Source organism: Mobula birostris, chromosome 16 (genome assembly GCF_030028105.1).
Source record: "Mobula birostris isolate sMobBir1 chromosome 16, sMobBir1.hap1, whole genome shotgun sequence".
Classification (NCBI taxonomy): domain Eukaryota; kingdom Metazoa; phylum Chordata; class Chondrichthyes; order Myliobatiformes; family Myliobatidae; genus Mobula; species Mobula birostris.
Window position 1 is genome coordinate 73,441,552 of NC_092385.1, and position 17,183 is coordinate 73,458,734.

A 17,183-nucleotide genomic window follows, 5' to 3' on the forward strand; every position below is an offset into this window, starting at 1 on the left:
ATAGTTAACTTTTATGGTTATTATGTATACACATAGATGAGAGCATGACAAATGATAATGCTAATTGTCTTCCTGGATATGTGAATGAGCATAAATGTAGACTGGACTATCTAGTTACGATGGGATTTTGTAAATTAGCCGCTGCATCCATGGAATGATTAGTAGTGAAGAAATACCTCTAATGCTGACTGTTAATGAACAAGTTCCTGAATGAATGGTAGAAGCACAATGCAGAATGATACCTGGCAGACAACGGTGGTGTATTGTCCAGCATGAGCCTGTATCAGCATTGCGTCAGTGTGACGGGTTCGAAACATAAGTCCAAGGAACCATGGAATAGAAATTTTCACCTCATTCTTAAAATCCCAGGATAGCAAGCTATTTCCATGAAAATGGTAAGGATGGTGCATCACTGTCGAGAGATAGATAGGAAAGGAAAGTAAAAGGGAAGAACAACTGACACTGCAAACTTCAATCATCATTTTTGGCAGCGGTACATTAGTGATCCGGGTATCACAAGATCTGCAAAAAAGTACTCCATAATTCATTGTAAACAGCCAGGTCATTCATTCATTCCTGCTTGAGGGTACTGAATAAACACATGTTGAAATATACTTCTAGCAACAGGAAAGAAAAACAAGGTGTTGGGATATTTAACTATACAATTACTAAAACAAATCAATGGTAATCTGACACCAAAGAATTATGGAACAAACATCGTTTAGAGAACTATGGCTTACTGTTCCAGTCCAATGTGCATTAATTTCTTAATGAACAGCAGGGATGTACATAAATAATGGGACTTTAGAGCATATTATTGGCTTGAAATACTAGAACCCACTGATCCATTTGATTAGCTACCATAACTGAAACCAAACATACAAGAGAATTTCAACACTAATTGACTTATTGTTTATTTCCTGCCCACACAATGCTGCAACCCCTCACCTACAGCTTACCTTTCCCACAGTCTTTGCTTCCATATCCCAGAGGGCATTCACAAAAAAAGGTCTCCCAGATAATAACACACGTGCCTCCATTCTTACATGGATTTGAATCGCAGAATGGCTGTTTCTTATTGCAACCTGAAGAACGCACCAGAAACCCATAGTTTAAAATGTGATACTAAACTATAGAAATAATTGGGAACAATTTGAAACATGCCAGAACGGATCTTGGTTCTTATTCAGAGAAAAGGAACTACACGGTGTATTACATGAGGGATTTAGGAAATCAGAAACCACTGAGCCACATGCTGCATAATATCCAGATTTTAACTTGCTCTTGTTCCTAAAGATTTATGTTGAGCTAATAAAATTAAGTCAAATTAAGTTTTTGGTTAATTGCGAATTTCTAGAGTTTGTTGATGAATGATAAAACATATCTGCTGAGTACTTACAGTATTTCTGCTTATACTTTCAGCAGCTCCAGTATATTGACTTTGGATTATTTAATTGATTCATTGTCTGATAAAAATGTTCTTCTTTGATCCAACTTGAATAGATTGCATCAAAAATCTTCTAGTTCTGGGTTACATTTTCAGCCACTATGCAGTTTGTATTAGGCTCAGATCTCACTCAAGGAAGAGGGCAAAAAATTAAATTTTAAATTTCTGTTCGTTGCTGAGGGAGAGCTGCACTGTCAGAAATCATATCTGCTGAATGAAGCTAGATTCACTTTCTAAGATGAATGTTAAAGTTTCATGACAATAATTTACTAGAGACTCAGGAGTTATCTCCAGCATCCTGATCAATATTTCTCCCTCACTGAAGCAACTTAGATGGCCTTTAAAGCACTGCTGCTTGCTGGAGTTTGATCTGTGCAATTGTGTTAGGTATTCTTAGATTACACTCAACTGTAAAATCTTATGATCATTAAGTTTTTAAATAAATTGATAAGGATTTCAGTATATTATATTTGTCATAATTTGCATGCAGGAAATGAATTACTTGACAAACTTGCTGATTGTATTATAGATAGGCAGAAAGCAAACTGAGAAGATGACATAAAAAGACTCTGAAGAGGTGCAGACAGATGAAGTGAGTGGGCAGAGATCTGACAATGCAGCATAATGAGAGAAAATGTGAAATGATGCATTTTAGCAGAGAAAGTGAAGTAGATTCTCTTGATGGTGAAAGATTGTAACTCTGAGATGTAGATGGATCTGTGTGTCTTAGTGCATGATTCACAAAAGGCTAGAATATAGCTTCAGCAAATAATCATGAAAACTAACAGACTATTTTCATTTATTGATAGGAGAACTGAAAACTAAAGTAGGAATGTTATGCCTTACTCACACAGGACACTGGTAACACCAAATCTAGAGCATTGTATACATCTTTGGTCTATTTAAGAATGGACATTAATAGTTAGAAGCAGTTCAGAAAAGATTTACTACTCTAATAACTAGATTATCATATAAAGTTGGACAGTCCAGGTTTGCATCTACTATAATTTAGAAGAGAGAAGGCTGACTTGATCGAAACATGCAGGATCATGAGGAATCTTTACAGGGAGTCTGTAATGTTCTCTTCTTTCAAAGGCAGTAGAAACAGAATCTTTGAATGTTCTTAAGACAGAGAGAGATTTCTTCTTGATAGTCAGAGAGTTGCAAGGTATGGGAAGTAGACAGGAAATTTGAGTTGAGGCTATAATCGGATCAACCATGACCTTATTAAATGGCAGATCACGTTGAAGGAATGGAGGAGTCGACTCTGCTTTTAACTTGCAGAACAATTGAAGCTAATTGAAGGGTAAAAATCATTCTTAGGATGGGGTGTGGTTGACTTTCATATTTTCAAATGTTATTGCACAAGTTTCCATCTCTTATATAGGTCCTGAAAGGAATAAATGATGGCTCATTTCTCTCAAGAATCTGCCACTGTACTACACAATTAAGGGAAATTACGTGGCAAAATAGAGAGGATGGATTTAAAAGCAATGACACCTTTGTTTAGCTGCTGCACTACTCTAAGTTGCACATTGTCACATCTCAGATAAAATGGAAAAACGTATAAAAGTTATATACAGTTTCATTAGAATGGATCATTCATCTCGGAACAAGATTACCTTTATGACTCAAAATGCAATATCAAACAAAAGAGTGAGAATGTAGAGAAAGTAACAGAAGAGGAAAATTGAAGAGAATGTGCCCACGCCTACACATGAGGATCAGAAGTACATAACCCACGTTACCTGGAAAGGTGCCATTATTGGCAATGTAGGCTGCCATATCAATACGCTTACTGTCAATATGAAGTTCTTTCATACAGCCTACAAACTCCCTGTTAATGACTGGGAAATTCTCTGGTAGGTTTGGGACACCCCCAAGAAGCAAAGGACCTGTAAGATCCAGTGACCTATTGAGACACAGCAAGTACATATTATAGGATAGTCAAGGAATAATTTACATTTATATACAGAGACCAATTCATAATACAGAAATGAAGTCAAGAAATTTTAGTTAGCTCACAAATGAATTCACTCACCAATGCACTCACCAATCTTGACTTACTGAGGAATAAGTTCTAGTGAAATGTTGAACAATAAAAGCAATGTCATTAAAACAATCCTGGGCATCATGGTATGGAGTGAACGCCACATGCTTGTATATAATCAAAAGCTTTTACAAAAGAACCAATCTAGTCTAGGAGTACTAAATTCCAGAGTCTTACAAGTATGCCAGAGCTGATTTTATAAAGCAATATAAATAAAAGTACATGGATGCTTTAGGATAAACTTGTTTGAAATACTTCAGGGAAACTAGCATTGAACAGAAAACTGGATTTGATAGCAGGGGACAAGAGAATGATTTCTGACCATTATTGATTATTTTGTGGAAGTATATTAATTTTATGTTATACAGTTTTCAGTTGTGTGTGGTTAGCTTGGCTAGCAGCTGCTGTCTATTCCTAAGTGCTTTTGAGAATATGTTGCAAGCATCCTTTCTGAACCACTGCAGTACTTCCAGTTAATGTATTTCAATGACTGATTGGGTTCAGGAATTCAGAATTTAAACCCAGAGACAATGGAGGAATGGTAACGTACCTCAAAATCAAGGTTAATACAAAGTGAAAAGAAATCTACAGACCTCAGTGTCCCCTATACACTTGCAAGCCTTATCACTCTTGGTGTAGTGGTCATGAGTTACACACATGCTCCTAAAGTAGCCAAGGTGAATGAGTATGTTGCATGTTGTTATGAAGAATGTAGCTAGTGGTCAGTGAATTAAGTGGTGGATGGAGTGTCAATTAATTAGGCTTGGTCATTGTGAAGTTTTCCGAGTGCTGAAGGCATACTCAGCCAGTGATGTACAAAGTGTACTATCAGGAAATAAGCCATGTATTTCTCTTAGTCACAGTACATAGGTGGCTGGATCAATTCTATTTCAGTGATTCCTGGGGGGACTCATCAAGAATGTTATCACTGGACACTAAGAGTGGATAAAATTGTTTGGTTTTACCATTTTCGTGTTTTATTGCTGCCATTGACAATTCTGGATTTGAAAATAAACTAATTTCATTGGTAAAAGAACCAATATATAATTATAATACAGATATGTCAGATGGTAGTTAAGAGTGGGTATACATCTGCATTTTGCCTAGACCAGGTAAGGATACTGAGAGAAGCAGATGGGCTTGTATAACAATTTAGTCATTTCAGGGTATAGTTTCAAAGACTAGTGCTTTTTTAAGATCCAGATTAACCACATTAAATTTTGCAGTTGCCAGTGAGAATTGAACACAATTAATAATCATTGACCTATGCCTCTGAATTTTGTGACACAGTTCGCTAATGTTTAAATTTATCTTCTGTGTACTGTTGGTTCTTTAACCAATGAAATTAGTTTCTTTTCAAATCCTGAATTGTCAATGGCAGCAATAAACTAAAACATGACAAATGGGAAACTGGTAGTTACTGTGAGTTAGGTACTTCCACCCTGCCCCAACAACTTTCAGATTTAAATCAAGCCTAGACTGATAGGATGAAAATCAAATCCATTTGCTGAATAAATGGACCCTAGCATAAAATAAGTCAGAGTAATGCAATCCAGTTCATCTTGAACAAGGATCCAAACACATATCCATGCCTTCAATTGGCATTAAATGGAAATCTCGAGTAAGAAGCATTAGTCTCCGTAACATTGATAAAAGCATGCCTTATTTTTATAATACAGCTAGAAGTTGTAATGGAAATCACATGATGATGGATCTTAGGCTGAAATTCTAGAGTGTACAATTGAAGTCCTGAATATACAGACACACTGTAGTTTGAAGATTTACTGAACAACTGATGGTGTCATATTAGCCACTATGATTCACTGCTAGACTCAACAAGATAAGAATTTCCACCATCATACTGAGGAATTGCTCCTTAGATCAGTAACCACTCTATGAGGATCAGAAACACATTTCAATCCAGGGAATTTTCTGTGGCAGATTAAGAAGTGGTAATTTTTTTTAAAAAAAAATTACCTCAGCTTAATATTTGTAATTTTTGAATGTTTAATTTAATTTCATTTTCTAATAAATGAATATTTAAATTTTTTATACCAATTTCATTTTTTACTGTTTCTAAGTATGAGAAGCATCTGAAAACTTAAGATCAATTACAGCCTTTTACACAAAGCGTAACTGTTCCCCTGATTTCTGGGGGAAGCAGGACCTTGGCAGTGTGCCACCTGAGGCCCAGTCACTGTGCAGACCCTCATGGCCAATTACATTTTGTCGAAGATCAATGAGATCAGACCTCTGAATCTGGACCACATGAGTATAGGGCAGACTCCACATACATGGAGTCTAGGAATACCCAGGCCGATGGAAATTTACTCCAAGTTAACAAATTAAAATCAATAAGGGGTGAAATTCATTTCAATAGCTTTGTTAGGTTTCACAAAATAAGTTAAAGCACACCAGCACCTCGCACTGCCTAATTTAATCAAAGGAAGAGAATACCTGATATCTTAAAACACACTGTTGAAATGTAGTCACTTGTTTTGCCTATTGTCAACAAAGAATTTCAATCATGGAGAACTCAGCTATAAAAAAGGCATTAATTTTTGTTTTGTATAAATAGTGTTAATCTAATAAAATATTCAGAACTTTTCCTCACTATCTAGATTCCAAGATATGTTACGGGGGTGGGGGGTGGTGTGGTGGAAGAATAGGATGTGTGCCAATGCTGATTCCTGTTCCAGAAAATGAGACAGAAATCAATTATTCAGCAATTGAAATCACATTCCACAAGCTAAACATTAATAAAAAATTGTTCCATTGATTTCCATCTGTTTGCCAGCTGCTACTTCAAGCTAACAAAAATTCTCTTGCCTCAGGTTTTTTGACCCGCTAGATAATTTTCACAGTTCTTCTTAGTAGGTGAAGCTATCATGAAAAACAGCTTAAACACATTAATCCAATCAAGAAGGCTTCAATAGTTGATTAAAATAAAAATTCAAAACCATTTTCAGAGGAATCTTGTGAAATCTTGAGTTTTCTATTAAATGAGGATCAATGCTCCAATTTACAAGTAAATATCACATGATGTTTGAATTTGTAATAGTGGTGGCAGGAGATAATTGTCCAATTTTTTTGTCATTCACTAAGGGATCTAAAGATTGCACATGATTTGTTTTATTAATGTATAAAGTGATCTGGAAAATCTCTGCAATATTTTTAAAAAGAAACAATAAAAATATTGTTTCCTCAGAGCATGTGTATCTCTGTGCTGCAAAAAATAATGGCATGGTCAAAATAAATTTCTGACCAGGAATTAAAATGAAGAACACAGTTAATATAGCTCAATACCTGAGATTTTAATGTTATGGATAGGTGTTGATTTCCTCTGCTGCCACCGGTAGACAATGAACGATGTGATAGATCTAAAGACTTGATCAAATAATATTTCTTTTTCCCCCAATTGAAGGCAGTGATAAATTTCTACATCAATTACTGCCTTCCTGAGAGATACAGTGCCTATAAAAAGTATTCACCCCCCTTGGAAGTTTTCATGTTTCATTATTTTACCACATTGAATCACAGTGGATTTAATTTGGCTTTTTTGACACTGATGAACAGAAAATGACTCTATCATGTCAAAGTGAAAACAGAACTCTACAAAGTGATCTAAATTAATTGCAAATAAACACAAAATAACTGATTGCATAAGTGTTTACCCCCGACCCCTTTAATATGCCACACTAGATCATCACTAGCACAGCAAATTGGTTATATAAGTCACCTAATTAGTTAAATGGAAATCTGTTTTTAGAGACCTTTGTGCAGTCAAGGTGGTTCAACTGATTGTTGTAAATATACACTGGTATTGGGAGGTCCAACTGTTGGTGAGTCATTATTCTGGCAAAAACTACACCATGAAGACAAAAGAACCCTCCAAGCAACTCCACAAAAAGTTCTTTGAAAAGCACAAGTCAGGAGATGGAGAAAGAAAATTCCCAAGTCATTGAATATCCCTTGGAATACAGTTAAGTCAATCATCAAAATCCTGGAGGAAAACCTAATACAATCTGCAAAAGAACTGCAACTTGGAAGAACATTTGTTTTCCAGCAAGACAATGACCCCAAGAATAAAGCCTAAGCTACACGGGAATGGCCTAAAAACAACAAAGTTAACGTCCCGGAGTGGCCATGTCAGAGTTCAGACCTCAATCGAATTGAGAACTTGCTGAAAAGTGCTGTTCACTCATGATCCCCATGCGATTTGACAGAGCTTGAGCAGTTTTGTAAAGAATAGGGAGAAATTGAAGTGCCCAGATGTGCAAAGCTGATAGAGACCTATCCACATAGATTCAGCGCTGTAATTGCTGCCAAAGGTGTCACAATCCCGACTGTTAATTCCCCACCTTCTCCTAATTTCCTTTGATGGCGGCACACCTGGTTTTCATCAAGATCTGCAGCATAAGAATCCCGGCTTTGTACCCACTAGTTGCCAGATTGTTGGTTTTGCCAGTGTGGTAATTAACATTTCTCGGTCACTTAGGATTGTGTGTTCTAAGTTTTGCTTCAGTACTGAGATTTACCTGTGAAACTCAGTCTCTCCGTGTCAAGATAAGTATTCTAAGTTTTACTTCCGCACCAAGGTTTACCTGTGTAACTCCGTCTCTCCGTACTAAGAAAAGTTTTGTCTGCCGTTTTCCCTTCTACGTTCCATGTCAAGATAAGTTCTGCTGCCTCCTGCTTTCCTGCACTCCCTCCTGTTTGCCGTTCAACGCTCACACCCGCATCTGCATCCTAACTCAATCTCCGTGCCTGTGTCCTGCGTTTGGGTTCGCCTCGTTCGTTGCAACAGAACGATCTGGCCACCATGGACCCCACGAACACAAATACCCTTCAACAAGCCCTCGCCAGCCAGGGTTCCCTACTGGGACAGCCCAACCAACTCCTCCGGGAGGTCATGGAGAACCTCCCCTCCCTGTCTGCTCACGTCACACAGATCGGTAACCAGGTGGACCACGTATCCACTCATTTTACTCAACCCACTCCTGGAACCCTGTCAGACCAGCCCAGATAGCCTGAAATGGCAACCCCCTACGTGTCATCAACACCCCCACCAACAGAGCCTCACATACCTGAACCGGAGCACTACGCTGGAGATTTGAGGAAGTGCCGGGCCTTCCTTCTTTAGTGTTCCTTGGTGTTCGAACAGCAGTCATCCACGTACTCCACAGGTAAGTCAAAGATTGCTTATATCATGGGGTTGTTGTGGGGAAGTGCCTTAGCGTGGGCCACAGCTGTTTGGGATAATCAACCGGAGATCTGCTCTTCACGGAAATGAGAAAGATCTTTGACCACCCCGTCCGTGGTAAAGACGCCGCTAAGCATCTACTCACTCTCCGCCAGGGCTCACGCGGTGTTGCCAAATATTCTGTAGCGTTCCGGACATTAGTGGCCGACTCAGAGTGGAACGATGAGGCACTCCAAGGGGTATTTCAGAATGGTCTCAGCGACATGGTGAAAGATGAGTTGGCGGCAAGAGACGACACCAACAGCCTGGATTCCCTGATCTCCCTAGCCACCAGGTTGGACAATCGCCTCCAAGAACGCCATAGAGAAAGAACTGGTCCTCCACCACCTTGGGCCACACCTCGGCACTCATCACTGCCTCCCGCCAAAACAAGCCTCTCTCCTCCTTCTGCACCCTGAGTAGCTCCCAGCCCTGTTGTTTCCACCACCCCAGGAGAGGAACCCATGCATCTGGGATGGAACTGCAACTGGGACAGAACGACTCCGGAGAATGAGAGTGGGTGAGTGTCTATATTGCAGCCAGTCCGGTCACATCTTTGCCACCTGCCCTGCCCCCTTCAGCCAAAAAAGGAAGGCTCACCAGTGGCAAGGGGGACGCTGGTGAGCCAGACAACATTCCCTTCCGTACCCCAACCCCGGATGCAACTTCAAGCCACTTTGTGTTACAACCAACAGTCCTTGCCATGTTGGCACTAGTGGACTCTGGCACAGAGGGAAACTTTTTGGATGAAAACTTAGCCTTCCAAGCCAGAATTCCTCATGAGCCATTGAGTGCCCCCCTGGAAGCCCGGGCACTGGACGGTAGACTACCGGCCCGAGTCACACACTGCACAGAACCCCTGCCTCTCCTCTCCGGAAACTATCGGGAACAGGTACGATTCAATTTAGTTTCCTCTCCTCAAGCCCCTATAGTTCTTGGTTACCCCTGGTTAAGCCGTCATAACCCCCACATCAACTGTCCCACTGGGAAGATAGTCAGCTGGAGTTCGTTCTGCCATACCACTTGTCTACAATCAGCCCTTTCCCCAGTGGAGGTCACCGTGACCTCTGAACCCCCCCCCCCCGACTTATCCAAGGTTCCAGTACAGTATCACGATCTGGGAGAAGTGTTTAGCAAGCAACGGGCTCTTTCCCTGCCTCCACATCGTCCTTGCGATTGCACAATTGACCTTCTCCCTGGAGCCTCACTACCCACCAGTTGGCTGTACAACCTGTCCCGACCAGAAAGGGAAGCAATGGAAGCTTACCTAAATGACTCTGTCGCGGCTGGCATTATCCGACCCTCATCTTCCCCTGTAGGTGCAGGTTTCTTCTTTGTGGGGAAGAAAAACAACTCACTGCGCCCCTGCATTGACTACCGTGGCCTGAACAACATCACCATAAAGAGTAAGTATCCCCTGCCTCTTACCACCTCTGCTTTCGAGTCCCTTCACGGAGCCACAATTTTCTCTAAGTTGGACCTGTGGAATGCCTACCACCTGGTCAGGATAAGGGAGGAAGATGAATGGAAAACAGCTTTTAACACCCCCCTCAGTCATTTCGAATATCTGGTTGTGCCATTCGGTCTCACTAATGCCCCCTCTGTCTTCCAAGTCTTGGTAAATGATGTCCTTAGGGACCTCATGAACCGTTTCATTTTCGTTTATTTGGACGACCTCCTAATCTTCTCCCGTAGTTTTCAGGAACACACCCACCATGTCCGTCAGTTTCTTCAGAGGCTTTTGGAGAACAAGCTATTCGTTAAGGCAGAGAAGTGCAATTTCCATACCTGTTCCGTCAGTTTCCTGGGGTACATCATCGACAGTGGGCGAGTGAGGGCGGATCCTGAAAAGATCCGGGCGGAGGTGGAGTGGCCAAAACCCACAACGCTCAAGCAATTCCAGCGATTTCTGGGGTTCGCAAACTTCTATCATCGGTTCATCAGGGATTATAGCTGGGTGGCAGCGCCCCTTACTCGTCTCACCTCACCTACGACCCCTTTTCACTGGGACCCCGAAGCGGACTCAGCCTTCTCGGAGCTGAAGAGGCGTTTCACCTCCGCTCCCATCCTGGTCCAACCTGACCCCTCTCGCCAATTCATTGCGGAAGTCGACGCCTCCAACACTGGGGTGGGAGTGGTCCTCTCCCAACGCTCCAGCCCAGACCAAAAACTCCATCTCTGCGCCTTCTTCTCTCGCCTAGCCCCTGCCGAACGGAACTACGACATTAGGAACCGGGAGTTGCTGGCCGTCAAACTCGCCTTGGAGGAGTGGAGGCACTGGCTGGAGGGAGCAGAACATCCATTCATCGTCTGGATGGACCATAAGAACCTGGCATACATCCAAACCGCTAAACGCCTTAATTCCTGCCAAGCCCGTTGGGCATTATTTTTTGGCCGTTTCAAATTCATCCTCACCTATCGTCCTGCTTCCAAGAACAGGAAGCCAGTTGCTCTCTCTCGTCAATACATCTCCGGGGACGGGGGGTCCCAACCCTGATACCATCCTTCCACCATCCTGTGTGGTGGCTGCCCTCATCTGGGAGATCGAATCCATAGTCAAAGAGGCCCAACGAACTCAAACTGACCCAGGCAATGAAACCCCACCCCCCAATCGCCTCTTCGTGTCTGACTCTGTCCGGTCTCAGGTTCTCCAATGGGAGCATACTTCCCATTTCGCCTGCCATCCCGGAATCAATCGAACTCTGTCCCTTCTGAAGCAACATTTCTGGTGGCCCACCATGGACGCTGACACCCATTTCTTCGTCTCTGCCTGTTCTGTGTGTGCCCGCAGTAAAGCCTCCCACCGACCACCCGCTGGGCTGCTTCATCCCCTACCTGTCCCTAGCTGCCCTTGGTCCCACATTGCTCTGGATTTTGTTACTGAACTACCCTCTTCACATGGTAACACTGCTGTACTCACCATGGTGAACTGCTTCTCCAAAGCCGTGCACTTCATAGCCCTTCCCAAACTCCCTACAGCCCGTGAGACAGCCGACCTCCTTGTCCATCACGTCTTCCGCCTTCATGGAATTCACTCTGACATTGTTTCTGACCGGGACCCCCAATTCATCTCTCAAGACTGGAAATCCTTCTTTCAAGCCCTTGGAGCCTCATTCAGTCTGTCTTCCGGTTTCCATCCGCAGACTAAAGGTCAAACAAAACGAGAAATCCAGGATTCGGAAGCAGCACTGCGCTGCATATTCGCCAACAGCCCATCATCCTGGAGCACCCATCTCACTTGGGTGGAGTACGCCCACAACTCCCTGGTATGCACCGCCACCGGAATGTCTCCCTTTGAATGCTCCCTTGGTTATCAACCCCCTGTTTCCTGCCCATGACGATGACATTGCTGTGCCTTCAGTTCAGGCCCATCTCTGCTGGTGCCACAAGGTCTGGAAGAATGTATGCGCGGCCCTGCTCTGCTCAGCTGACAGCAAACGGAGGATCGCCGATTACCATCAAATTCCTGCGCTCAACTATCGGCCTGGTCAGAAGGTTTGACTCTCTTCTAAAGACATCCCCCTCAAGAATGAACCCAAGAAATTTGCCCCTCATTACCTCGGACAATTCGAAATTGAGAGCATCATCAACCCCTCGGTGGTCAAACTCAAACTGCCAGATACATGCACATTCATCCCACGTTCCACATCTCCCAACTGAAACCCGTGTCTGTCAGCCCTTTGTGCCCTCCTGCTGAACCTCCTCCACCCACTCGGATCACTGACAACTACCCAGTTTACACCGTCCAGCAAATACTGAGGCAGGGGTCTCCAGTACCTGGTCGATTGGGAGGGATACGGTCCTGAGGAGCGCATCTGGATTCTCCACTCTTTCATCTTGGACCCTTCCCTCCTCCGAGATTTCCATCGAGACAATCCAGACAAGCTAGTGGTTCGCCTGGAGGTACTGTCACGGTCCCAACCGTTAATTCCCCATTTTCTCCTAATTCCTTTTGATTGTGCCACGGCTCCGACCATTAATTCTCCATTTTCTCCTAATTTCCTTTGATGGCGGCACACCTGGTTTTCATCAAGACCTGCAGCATAAGAACCCCAGCTTTGCACCCACTAGTTGCCAGATTGTTGGTTTTGCCAGTGCAGTAATTAACATTTCCTGGCTGCTTAGGATTGTGTGTTCTAAGTTTTACTTCAGCACCAAGGTTTACCTGTGTAACTCCGTCTCTCCGTGCTAAGAAAAGTTTTGTCTGCCGTTTTCCCTTCTACGCTCCATGTCAAGATAAGCTCTGCCTGCCTCCTCCTTTCCTGCACTCCCTCCTGTTTGCCGTTCTGCATCCTAACTCAATCTCCGTGCCTGTGTCCTGTGTTACGTACCCTGTAACTGGGTTGCCAAACCAGCAGAAATGGATCACTCAGTTGGAGTCTGGATTACTAGAACTAAGAAAGTTTTATTAAAGAAACAAGCAACACAGTAATCGAAAGGATAATAAATGCAACAGTTCAGCAATGATAACCACACATGTGCACAGAATTAAGATGACAGCATCAATCAAGCTCTATCGTTGTCTAGGGGTAAATGACCAATTTCAAAGTGACACAAAGTTCAGTCCAATTTGGTAGTGCAGTTCGCAGTAATCGTTGCCATGGCGATGGACAACGTGGGGGGGAGAGAGAGAACGGGAACGACTGATCATTCAGACATGGCTTCCACTCACAGACCGGCGATATGGCTCACAAGCAGCCTTTGGGCAGGTCCTTGGTGATGTCACCTGAGGTCACCGACTGTGACCCCTTCTCCAGATGCGGTCGATCCTCTGCAGTGAACTTGGCACCCAAGCAAGGGCGGACACACACCGGGTTCCCGCTGATCGTACCTTTCCACCCTGTGTGTTGTCCGGTACTTCCCACCGACTCGTGAGAGGCGCACTGCTTCCAGGGTCTTGTTACCTCGGGTGTCGTGTGTGTCCTGCCTTAGCGAGCCTGTCCCTTTTTATCCCCCTGCTGGGGTATCGCCTGTCCATCACTTCAAACAGTTCAGGGTTCAAAGGGGGAGCCGCTCCAGACAGCTCTCTCGCCCGTCCCTTCATTACACATCTTCAGATCGCCTGTCCATCACTTCAAACAGTTCAGGGTTCAAAGGGGGAGCCGATCTTGGCAATACCCAGACTGGTGGCTCCTTCATTAACATCTCCACATGCTGCTTCATTGTTCCTTATCTCTCCTTCACCCTGAGGACAGGTGGCAGACCAACTGCTGATGCCACTGATGCTAACCCAGGCCAGGAAACATCTTAATTTTATGTGTATTCTCATTACACTTCCCCCCTTTAAGGATTTTTACCGGGAGGTAAAAATTACAAACATGAATACATTATTTGATACACACACAAATATACATCTTTATCAGCTATTTGGCTAACACAGCGAGTTTGAGGTTGTCAACACCTTGACAGACAGTCATCACATTTTCTGTCCCTTTTATATGTGTTATTAATAATCCCTTAGACCAGGCTCCAACTCAGCAACCTTCATAGTGGCCAAAAATACTGATGAATTTCGATCAATGTAACCTCTCATTTGGTTTTGTCCCGGACCACAATAACAAGGGTCGTCCCATTCCGACTTAGTTTTCTCTCGCAAGGGCTTAGTAGGAGGGGGAGGGGTAGTGACCGCAGAGTTATTGCAAAACTTCCTACAGTACCCCACCATTTCCAAGAGCCTCCTGAGGGCCCTCTTGCCTGTCGGGGTTGGGAGGTCAGCGATAGCCTGCACTGTAGCTTGCATCGCTGCCAGCTGCCCCTGTGTCACCACAATTCCCAGGTAAGTGACCCTCGTGTGGCCGAATTCATTTTTTTCAAGGTTCACTATCAAGCTGGCTTCAGACAGCCATATTAAATTGCCAATACACACCTCTATGTTCATCACCCTTTAGTCACTGAATTACTCATTATATATAGATGTTGTTTGCTAGGCTGCCCTATTGTAACAGACATCACCCAACGTCCCAGTTCTTTGCATCGCCTCAGGACAATCAAGCACACGGGTGCGAGTCGTTTAATTACTTCTGCTAAAGATTCGCTTTGTTCGGGGATTAAGGGAGAGACCTTATCAGTAGACCTGGCCAAAACAATAGCCTTCTCCCATCTGATCGATCCCATACTAATCTTTTCAAAATGGTTTTTTCCTCTTATCAGGGGGCTCCTAGCTTCATTGATTTCCACGCTAACGCCGACTAGGTTTGTTAGCATATCAAAAGCCTGTGACCGTCTCAGTTCGCGTCGGTCATGATCAATAACATCCTCCCCCCCCGGGCAGCCGGTAAACCTCTTTCATGATTCCACCAACTGTTTCCTCCAGCACCGCAAAATGTCCACCGGGGGGTACCTCGTGGGCCATGTTAAAAACCTCACCCCCATAACTCTTTTGCACCACCCCCCACTCCTCATCTACGGGTACTGTACTTGATTTCCCTTTTTTCCTTAGCACTTCGTCCTCCACACAATAGCCTACTAGTTCCCTTGTTAAAGCTGTGTCAGAGAGAGCTGTCTCCGCCAAAACCATCAGCCCCTCGTCTCGCTCCTGCGTCTGCACAAATTGTTCCTGGCTACTGCTACGTCTGTCCCAGCTCCCTCACTGCCTCTTGTCTCACTACACTCTTTCTTTCCATTTTCTACCCTCTTCTCGTACAAGGTTGGCAGAAACGTGTCAGCTAAATTTACTACTGCGGTCCCGTGATGAACCTGTGAGTCCAGGGGCGGGGCCTCAATGCTGGCAGGCTGACCTGTCAATCTCACGACTGGGAACACGATTCCCCCGGCGATGTCATTACCGAGCAAGACTTCTACGCCTTTCATCGGTAATTCGGACCTCACCCCGATCGTGACTAGTCCAGAGACCAGGTTGCTTTGTAAGTGTATCTGGTGCAAAGGGACTGACTCTGTCCCTTCCCCAACACCTTTGACCTCTACCTCCCCAGTCTGGGTCTCTGAGCTAAACTCTAATACACTCTTCAGTATTAGTGACTGACACTCTCCCGTGTCTCTCCAGATCCGCACTGGAACTGGTTTTAACCCCTCCTTCGCTGACACCAATCTGGCCGAGATAAACCTCTCGCGCCCTTCCTGAACTTTGGCAGACCTGCCCTTCCCTAGCGGTTCGCTTAACAGCTCAATACAGCCATTCAAAATCGCTGTTTTTCCTTTTCCCGTCTCCTTCTTTGGGGCAAAGCACCTGAACGCAAAGTGTCCGGCTTTCCCACAATTATAACAGACGACCCCAGGAGACTTCCTACCAGACTGCTCCCGGTCTACCTTATCCTTTTCACTAGTCCCCGGCTTACTTTCTGACTTTTCCGGCAGACTCTCCCCGCCGTCCTGACTACCCTTCTGGTAGCCTTTACTCGGGGCAAACTTCATTTTATGCGTCAACGCATACTCATCCTCTAACTTAGCAGTTGCGGCTAACGTGGCTGCCTCTTTCTCATCGAGGTAGGGTCTCATACCCTCAGGGACACAACCTTTAAACTGCTCAATCAGGATCAGCTGTAGCAGTCTGTCATAATCCCCCTCTACCCCCTTCGAGGCGCACCAACGCTCACAATATGTCTGCATCTCACGGGCAAACTCCAAATACGTGCGGTCCCACTGCTTCCTCGCATTCCGGAACCTCTGCCAGTATGCCTCTGGGACCAACTCATAAATCCTGAGGATGGCCTCTTTCATCACCTCATACCTCTGGGCATCTTCCACGGACAAAGCTGAGTAAGCTTCTTGGGCTTTCCCTTTCAGTACACTCTGAAGCAAAACAACCCACTTATCCCTCGGCCAATCCTGACTTATAGCCACTTTTTCGAAGTGGAGAAAGTACCGATCCACGTCGGTATCGTCAAATGGGGGAACCAGCCTAACCTCCTGGGTCGCCCGGAACCCTCCACCTTGGTTCGGCACGAGCCCCTGCTGTGCCCTTAACCTTAACTTCTCCAATTCGAATTCCCTTTCCCTCTGTTTCTCCTCTCTCTCCAACTGTCTATCCCTCTCTTTCTCTTCTCTCTCCAACTGTCTCTCTCTCCTTCTCTTCTTGCTCCAACTGTCGTACCCGGAACTCGTGCTCGAGTCTCAGTTTTTCAAGCTGCACCTGTACCGCGTCTCCAGCAGGTTTTTCAATAGACACCACCCCCAGCTCGCCTTGGGGAAACACACCTTTAGATACATAGTGCTCTACAATAGCTCTGTGTATCTCCTCTCTCCTCATTGTCGACTTCACCTTAGCAAGATTCAACCGTTTGGCCACAGCTACCAATTCCGATTTCCTGGCATCCCCTAGTGCCTCCAAGGTCGGCGCCTTTAGAAATTCCTCAGCCTCCATTTCTGCTGTTTGTCTTTTCTTTCTTTCGGGAATTTTAACCCAACCAATTTACTCTGTCCCAAAAAGCATTCAAAATCGCGGACGAAAACCCCACTTATGTTACGTACCCCGTAACTGGGTTGCC

The 17,183-nt window shown here is 44.3% G+C and overlaps 1 protein-coding gene across 1 annotated transcript in view; it reads right to left on the bottom strand.

Moving 5' to 3' along the window:
• Positions 1 to 17,183, bottom strand: part of celsr3 (cadherin, EGF LAG seven-pass G-type receptor 3) — a 359,789-nt gene that overhangs the window by 198,701 nt on the left and 143,905 nt on the right. Inside the window, exons 7-9 of the mRNA XM_072280082.1 lie at positions 3,196 to 3,359; positions 960 to 1,085; positions 243 to 412 (exon numbers count right to left, since the gene is read on the bottom strand). Of these exons, the coding sequence (XP_072136183.1) occupies positions 243 to 412; positions 960 to 1,085; positions 3,196 to 3,359 (460 nt within the window). The remainder of the gene's footprint in view (positions 1 to 242; positions 413 to 959; positions 1,086 to 3,195; positions 3,360 to 17,183) is intronic.